The sequence below is a fragment of the Chinchilla lanigera genome, unplaced genomic scaffold (genome assembly GCF_000276665.1).
Source record: "Chinchilla lanigera isolate Chin_1 unplaced genomic scaffold, ChiLan1.0 scaffold00034, whole genome shotgun sequence".
In the NCBI taxonomy this organism is placed as follows: domain Eukaryota; kingdom Metazoa; phylum Chordata; class Mammalia; order Rodentia; family Chinchillidae; genus Chinchilla; species Chinchilla lanigera.
In genome coordinates this window covers 13,199,288-13,207,921 of record NW_004955435.1, presented here as the reverse complement: position 1 = coordinate 13,207,921, position 8,634 = coordinate 13,199,288, and the positions used below count along the sequence as shown (strand labels likewise).

Genomic DNA, 8,634 nt, shown 5'->3' with positions numbered 1-8,634 from the left:
GTACCAGAAGCTAATACATGGGAGAAATGTGTTCAACCTGAAAGCTACAGAGCATTCTGGAATCAAATCGTCTGTTTATTCAGAAGGTGGAAGGAGTGCTCTAGAGCCTCTTCTCGGTTACTGGGGTTGGGGTAAAAATGGCAGCCTTAACTGTGTAGCCACGCTGTGAGGTCTCTGGTGCAGGAACACCCAGGGCCTTCTGGGTTTGTTTTAAAGGAGGAAACAGAAGAGCTCCTAGCTAACACCTCTCCCGGGCCAGGTGTACATGAAGACCTGAAGAAACAAATGTATTCAGAGCACTGTAGTAAAATTGCATGAAAGTCTGATGTTTACAAATACAACAAGTATACAATTTATCTTTTGAGAGAAAAATCATGAAGAAAATAATATCAATAAAAGGGGTTAAATTCTCTGACAGAAGTTTTTATTTCATCTGATATCTACTTCCAAGGAATTATTCTATGGATTAAAAAGTTTAGTTGAGGTATTATGTGATCCAGGAGTTTAAGTTCCTCAAAGTTTGTTGTATCAGTAGCATGTGCATATTTCATATATGTTTACCTGCTTGTGTACATATATCTATGTAATTTGTTTTAATTAAATGAATCTGTATAATCTGAGTCCCTCTTCATTTGGTTCTAGTTATAGCCAGCTGAGTTTCTGATTGACAAAAAACAAATGGTTTCATGTATTTGGGAAAATAAAATATATTTTCCTCTGTTGGAATCAAATGAGTTGTTAAATATGTGATAGATTTGGATTCAAACATTGAAATCAAGAAGGTCAGATTATATTGAACATATTTCTGTAGACAATTCCTGAAATGTATGGTGCTTTCTTTTTTTAGGTAGAAAGGATCTTTTTAAACTTACTTTGAAATTAATTTACAGTTTCCTTTTTCTGCTACCATTTTTATAATTAAAGGGGCTGACTTGGAGAAGGGGGTAAAATTTTTAAAAATCTTATTCTAGGATCCACAAGTCAGTAAAAAGCTGCAATTGGAAAATAATGCCCTAGAAATGCTGGCTAGCAGGAGGGAGACCAGAACAGACCCCAAGCCCCATGGAAACCACTTAAGCCTGACCTGAATGTTTACCCACAAATTAAACAATTCATTCTGGAACCATGGGTAGGAATCACTGAGCTATTAGAAACTTCCTTGATTTAAAATTACTGCAGGTGGTCAGTGAATTGGAGTAGAGGAAGCCTACGCTAGCAATGTTTGTGAAAGGGTGTGAAGTAGTATAATGTCACCTACAGCCCCACCCCATAGATTTTTGACTTAGAGGCCTGAGAAACACAGAAGAGATCACATGAAGTATCAAAGCAGATATCTACAAAAGGGATTTGAGTCAGATGGGATTTAGCTTTCTCCTCAGATATATGCTAACTACCATAAAGGTATCCACAAATTCAGTAGAAATACATAGGATTATTTTATTTTTCTCAAATTCCCAACCCAGTTATGGTAGTACATCCCTGCAATCCTAGCACTAGGGAGGCTGAGGCAAGAGTATTGCTGTGAATTTGAGGCCAGCCTGGACTATAAAGTGAGTTCAAGGCCAGCCTGAACTACACAGTGAAACCTTGTCTCAAAAGGACAAAAACAAAACAGAACAAAACAAAAATGAACAAATTCTGTTCTCACTCAAAGTACTAATAAAGTATACACCAGGGCAAAAACATTTCATTAATGCAAGAACTAAAAAAGTTTATTTTATAAGTACCCAAGAAGGTGAAGAAGTAAACCAAGGAAGTCCACAAGCCAGGGGGGCAGCAAGCCAGCGGAAAACCATGAAGGCATCTGAGAAATTGAGTAGATACAAGATCCTGAGATCTGTAGCCACAGCATTTGGAAACCAGAAAAGATCCTGACTTTCTCTGCTGGGGACTCCCACCCACCCTGAGTCCCTGGTCAGTGTGACACACAGCCCGGCCTCACCACAGATGCTTCACTGACGCTGCAGGAGCTACAGGCCCAAAACAAGAGCTCTGTATTCTCTAGCGGGGTGGGGCTGCCTGCACTCAGGGTGTCAGAAAGGGGACCAAGAAATCTCAACCCCCTTCCTACCCAACCAGAATCCCTGTGAACTCAACCAATCAGTCCCTTGGAGATAGTAGTTCCAACTGTCAAATGCATAGAGCTGGACACAGTAAGACAAAACAGCAAGTGCGGTTCAGATTTTACTGGGCTCACACAAGCCTGGGGCAGGTACCCCACCACAGTGCAGGGCTGTATACCAGGCAACACTGGTCTTTCTGAAAGTGCTGGGGAGCACAGTGCTGAGCTCCACGAGGGTCCGGGCCCAGCTCCTTGAAGCAGACACAGCCACTGATGGGTAGGATGGTCAGGCTGGCTTAGTGCAGGACACCATAGTAATAGCATTAGGAGAAGCTTTGCTGAAGGAAAATGAGCTAGCACTTCAAGGCCTGAATGGGATAGGGATGAAGTGAGAGAAAAGAGAGTTTACAAGGCTTTGGCCATTAGAAGGGAAAAGAAACAGAAAGTGGTATGAAGGCTGCAGGCGGGTGGCTGACCCAGAGGACGCTGGGCAGCAGGAAGAGAAGTGGCTTCTCCCTCCCATCTCCTGGCCTTTCAGGGCCCTACTTGCTGCCCCACGTTGCCATCTTTGTAAACACAGGTCTTGGAAGGAAGCGGCTGGACTTCATGTAAGCAGAGATCTTCTTCAGACCCTAGGAGTGGGAAGGAGAAAGGTGCTCAGGATCTAGGCCCCAGTGGTCCAGGCAGTGCCATCCAGGGAAAGCCTGTCCATGTGGCTCAGCTGCTAGAGCACGACACAGACTGCTTAGCTCCAGCTCTGGTGAAGGAACGCTTCAATTTCTGATAACTAAGGGACAGCACTGGGGAGCTCTGTTAAAAGTGCTTTACACACACTACAGATGTAATACAGCACTAGAAAATCCACTCCACAGCTCTGCAAGATGGGTTCTACCATTCCCAGTTATCAGATGTACAGAGGAGGTAAAAGACTTCCTCATGCTCACACAGCTAGTACGTGAGACAGGCCTGGATGCAGCCTGGCTGTACCTCTTCAACTCATGCTATCTCTGCTGCCTCCTGCCCTCTCCACAGGAGGCCTTGTCACTCTCAGTCTCACACTGTCCTTTTTCAGTGGGGCAACTCTGACTTGCCTGTCTGTAAAGTAAGAGGATGGGTCTAGTAAGACAAAGAGGCTCAAAATGTGCCCGGGCTCCCTAGGAAAAAGATCAGAGCTCATGCAGTCACTCAGCAAATCCTGGAAGATCTTGGACATCAGGCAGTAAAACAACTAGAAAGGTGAGGTGGACTCTAGTCATTTCCCTTAAAGCAGAAAGTCCAATCTTTTCTGTTTTTTTTTGTTTGTTTGTTTATTTGTTTGTTTTGTTGTTGTTGTTTTTCTCCGGTACCGGGAATTGAACTCATGACTTTGCACTTGCCAGGCAGGTGCTGTGCCGCTGAGCTAAATCCCCAGCCCCAAGTCCAATCTTTTCTACTTGGTACCTGAGTCCAATATCTGCAGTCCTGCCAGAGAGGACCTGGCAGAATGACACTCAGGTGCTGTCCATCAACTTACCAGGAGAGTGAGTACAGGATGATTTTCTGAAGAATTCAAAATCCAGAGCTGCCTGCTTCCAACAAGCCAGGCCCAGCTGGCCACAGGCTGCAGCTCTCATCTCTCCAGTCTGCCCTCCCTCCCCACAGTCATATCAGCTCTTGCACAATCTCCAAGGCCACTCTGCCTGGAGCAGGATCAGAGCTGATGAGAACTAGCTGAGAAAGCACATCATTTCATGTGGGGTGGGAAAGGAAGGCAAATTCCAGGCTGAAAAACAAGTTAAACTAATGCCTTGAAGTCCCAAATCTCTAATAGAATAGGCTTTGCTGGGCTCAAACAGGTAAACCCTGGTGACTCATAATTAGCTACGAAGTGAGGTCCATGCTGTGATCCCCAGCACCTAGGTGTTAGCACATGAACCCCACATTCTGGTATGCCTGTTGTCCTGGGCTACACTGAGTCCCAGCATAGGGCGAGGGGTCTCTGCATCTCTCTCTGAGACTGACACAGAGCTTCATAATGAAGAGGTGGAGAATGTCAGTGAATAGGAGTAAAAACTCTTGTACTCCCCACTTCACGAATGGAAAGTTGGGGTATTTAGAAGAAAGCAGGAGAAGGAGAAGGGAGAAAAGGAATGTCCCCAACCACGAAACAAGGCAAGATAAAATCCTCCAACCGGTTGCCCATGTGTGGTGCTCAGTCCAGTAAAAACTACAACCCCAGGGTCTCAGTGCTTCCCCAGCTGGAGATCTGATTGAGCAAAGTGTTCTGCAGATCAGATGTTAACACTGTCTGCATCTTGGTGTATCACACCCATGCAGCCTTGTCCTAGCCCCCCTAATGCCAGCTGCACACGCTCCTTGCATGCTGTCCTGTCCTTCAAAGGGTGCTGGGCTGGAAACCCAGCTGCACAGGGGCCTAAAGCTCTTTCTTTGAGCACAAAACAGGGAGAACTACCTTCTGTTGCCCTTAGAAGCCAGAGTTGACAGGCAGCCAGCACAACCTCCTCTGACACTGGAACGTTTAGCAAATGACATCCTCTGCAATCTCAGTTCCCTTATCTGTGCAATGGGCCTGGTAAATCTATTAACCTTGTAAGAATGTTGAAATGATAAATCTGACACAATGACTATAAAATGCTGAGCACAGGTCCTGGCATAAATCCAGTGCTCTAATAAATGCTGCTTATTCTTCATTTCAGCTCCAGGACAAGGAAAGCATCTGGAAAATGGGGAAGGGAAAGGACATCTAAAGGGGAAAAGGATATCCGAGAGGAGAATGAATCAGAGGCATTACCTCAAAACGGGATATGAAGTCCTTCAGGTTGGGGAATGCGTCTAGGCAGGTGGGCTCAAACACTCGGTTCCTCTCAATGGTATCATAAGCAAGGAAGTCCACAAAAGTGATCTGTAGAAAGCCAAGGGAGAGCAGGCTGGATGTTCACAGTCTGGGAAGAGTGCCAGCTTCTCCCCTCATCACCCTCTTCTTTACCTTGTCCCCTGCAAACCATGGCTGCTTCCCCAGGAACTGTGAGTAGAGCTTCATCATTTCAGGGAGTTGAATCAAGTATGCTGGCTTCAGTTGCTCCTGGAGCAGAAAGTAGTTGTCACCACTCTCAGAGACAGGCTCCCTGGCAGAAAAGCCAGGCTCCTCCATGCTATGCATGGTCCTGGCTGGCCAAATGTGAGCTCCCATCTTCCTGAGATTGGGAACTGGCAAATGCCCAAGTTTCAACTTAATATATCAACATTTATTGCACTCCAAGAGGTCTGTTAGAGGTAGTGGTAAGTTGGTAGGAATACAGCACTGCCCCTGAATTTGTTATCACTGATGTCCAAACCAGGTTGTGTGGGTCAGACACAAAAGTGCCACGGCATCTGGTAGGTTTTGATCTCAGACATTAGGCAGAATCAAAGAAGTCAACAATTAAATGTGCCCAGAAAAAAAAGGTCAAAAGTTCTACTACACAGGGAGGCAGACAAGGGCTTGGACTTTTGCATAATTACCCAACAGATGAAGCAAATTTGCCAGGACAAAAGGAAAATGAGAGCGGAACAAAAGCCTTTAGGCCAACTTTGAGCTGTCTATTGGGAAAACTATGGGTGTCAAAGAGACACCACTGGGAAATCAGCTGGGAAGGAGTCTGATGAGAAGGGTACCCTTCTAGGTTCAACGTATACTTCTCATAGTTTGAGCCTGTGTATTCCAGGGCTATGATGCTTTAAGCAACTGGAAAACAAGGCCCACCCAAGGCAGAAACCGGCAGTCAGATATAGAGGAGTCTGAACCCAAACTTACTGTCCAGGTACTAAATTTCCTACCTGCCCATATCCTAAGATGAGTTGAAGTCTATTGAGTTTTCATTTGACCTGACACTGGGGTTTGAGGGCACTCTGTTGACAGTTTAGAATATTAGAATGAGTAGTGTTAAGGAATTCAGATGGAAAACTGGACTAGAGTACATGGGAATGCAAGATCTGAACCTCCAATCCAACCCTGGCAGGGGGAAGGGGGCTCACAAAGTCAGAGTTGTAGCAAAGCCTGGCCAGCTCCATGCGAGTATCCATAAGCTGGTTTTCCAAAATATCCACACGAATCTTCTCTTCTTCTGTCTCCCCACCTGAAGCGCACAAGAGACTCACTCTCAGCATCTAACCCCATATGAGGCTAGGGGGATAGCCACTGTCCTCCCACACCCAGCAGCCAGCCATACTCACACAGGTTGTGCTTGCGGGCAATGTAGCGCATGATGGCGTTGCTCTGGGTGAGCTTGTGAGTCCCATCAATTAGGTAGGGCAGCTGCATGGACAGCCGGGAAGAGACAGCTGGGATCCTAGGTCCCACCATCCCTTCTCTGAGTTAGGGTAGACATGAGACTTCCCACTCAGTATGTCTGCCCGTGGCATGCCCTACACGCCCAGATTGTACAATGAATGAATGAGCTGGAACATCTTCCACCACAGAAAGACAGAATAGACAACCACGAATGAGACTAAGTGAGCAGAAGTACTGATCTTAGAAACTATCCTGGGATGAGTTAGGGACATCTTTACTTTCCCCAAACCACCCAATCCCCTGTACCTACATTGGGAAAGTCAAGTCCCAGCTTGAACTTCTCATTCAGCCAATGGCTTTGATCGTAGTCAGGAGCTGTGGTGAAGAAGATGAGGTAAAAACAAATCTATCCTGATTTTCTCAGTCTTCTAGTGCCACTCTGAAGGAATCAGGGGCAAGATCCCCTGATAGTGTATCTGGAATATGAACCACTTGGATTCCATATCGAAAGGTCACAAGGTAAAGTTTGCTTGCAAGGGCTGTGGACCAACAGACTAAGGCTTTCAAAAGATTTAGACAAGAGTCAAGGGAGACCTGACCAATTTACAGATATAGAGGGCCCTAAAAACCTTGAATTTTTATTTGATATGAGTTTAAAATTTGAAGATCACTCCCTTGGCCAAACTGCACGCTCAGGAAGGTTTATGGAAGGGACAGACTCCTGGCACAGCCAGGAAGCAGCTGCCAAGGTGAGCCACAAGTATCAGGGCACGGGTTGCTAGGCTCCAGTCATCAGGGTCAGGCAGGGCCTGAGCAGGAGGTGCTGTTACCGTCCCCCATGGTGTATCTCTTCTCCTCATAGCTGGTGTCTGTGTACTCCAGGAGCAGGCGGATGCCGTGAGCCAGCTGGGAGAGATGGCCCATGAAAGAAGTCAAAGATGCAGGGACTCAGACTGTGACTTTCACTCCCTCTGTGTAAATCCCACCACTATTTCACTAACACACAGCCAGACACATAGACACACACACACACTCACACACACACCACCACCACAGCTCCCCCCCCAACACACACACACCAAAAAACCTTAAAGGGGCCTTGTGACTGGGACAGAGAGCTCCAGCACATCCTGAAGAGGACTTTTGTTTTAGAATGTGGCCCTAGACTCTCAGAGGGCTCAGCACAACCCCTCCCACTATTCATCCCTGACTCACCCCGCGGATGTCCCAGTAACCCAGAGTCACGGACATGGTGCTGGTACCCTGGACTGTGAGGGCCGGCCTGTGCAAGGTTTGTCTCCTGGTTCCGTGAGCGCCGGACACGCAGAAGGGCGGGGCCTGGTTGCAGAGGGGACTTTGGCCCTCCCTGCTCCGCCCCCAATTCCAACCAACCAGGGACGCCAAAGTTTGAGGCAAGTCTGCAAGGGAAAGCAGGAATTGCATCCCACAAAGCTTTAGACCTCCGAGTCCCAGGAACCAGGTTTGGGCCCCCAGAAACCAAAGCAGGACTCGCGGAGGTCCTAGGCTCCCGCACCCCGCCGGTGGCTCCTCCCCCGCATCCTGCTGGGTCGCCTGGGAGCTGTCAAGTGCACTTGGCTGTGGCTGGATGTTGAAAGCAGTGTGGCTGTCCCTTCTTTCCCTTCCCGGAGTCGCTCAGTCTTTGTCCCCAGCTTTGGAGTTCCTGGGTCAGGCCGATAAGGGGCCGCCCGCCTTGAGAGACTTGTGCACCGTTTTGTCAGCAATAATTAATAGAAACCAGATGGTCAGCACGTCTCTGCTAGTGAGGGTAGTTCAGAGACCACGTCCCTGTAGCTGGCTCAGCTTAGTCCCTATCGCACATGCTCCCCACCCACTCAGACTGACCAACTTGCAGGCTCAGGTCCCCAGACCATGTCCAGGCTCAGCAAGTAGCCTCTGGCCTCCAGTTAATTCCCTGTAGGACTGTCAACAGAGATGTAATAGAGCCATGCCCTCATGCAGTTCCTGGCCCTCTGAACTGGTATGGTTCTAACTAACCCTTAGGTGTTTGTTATTTTCAATTCTATACATCTTCAATTTCAAAAGAAATCTAGATTCCACTGGGGGAAAGATTTTTTAAAGTAGCACAAATTAAAATAATAATTCTGAAAGACATAAGACAGATACTGTACATTCCTGTTCACCCACCTTTATTGAAAAGGAAATAGTTGTAGAGATCAAGCCACAGACAGGTCCTGTGAAAATCAGTCCTTGAAGTTCACTGCAGTTGGCTGTTAAAGATAACAAGTCAGGTGGGAACTTGCGGGAAAGTTTTGGAAGTAGG

General features: G+C 47.0%; 1 protein-coding gene across 2 annotated transcripts; it reads right to left on the bottom strand.

Moving 5' to 3' along the window:
* Nucleotides 1-1,685: 1,685 nt before the first annotated feature.
* On the bottom strand, nucleotides 1,686-7,837 carry LOC102009752 (glutathione S-transferase Mu 2). Of its 2 annotated transcripts, none has more exons than XM_013516460.1 (8): nucleotides 7,548-7,837; nucleotides 7,163-7,238; nucleotides 6,643-6,707; nucleotides 6,275-6,356; nucleotides 6,077-6,177; nucleotides 5,049-5,144; nucleotides 4,854-4,964; nucleotides 1,686-2,694 (listed from the first exon to the last, which is right to left on the bottom strand). In XM_013516460.1, exons 1-8 carry the CDS (start codon nucleotides 7,773-7,775, stop codon nucleotides 2,605-2,607), a joined length of 849 nt encoding a protein of 282 aa, XP_013371914.1. In that variant the 5' UTR covers nucleotides 7,776-7,837; the 3' UTR covers nucleotides 1,686-2,604. The 2 variants fall into 2 exon arrangements, with proteins under 2 accessions (XP_013371914.1, XP_013371913.1); XM_013516459.1 differs by having other exon boundaries at nucleotides 6,104-6,177; nucleotides 7,548-7,731.
* Nucleotides 7,838-8,634: the final 797 nt, after the last annotated feature.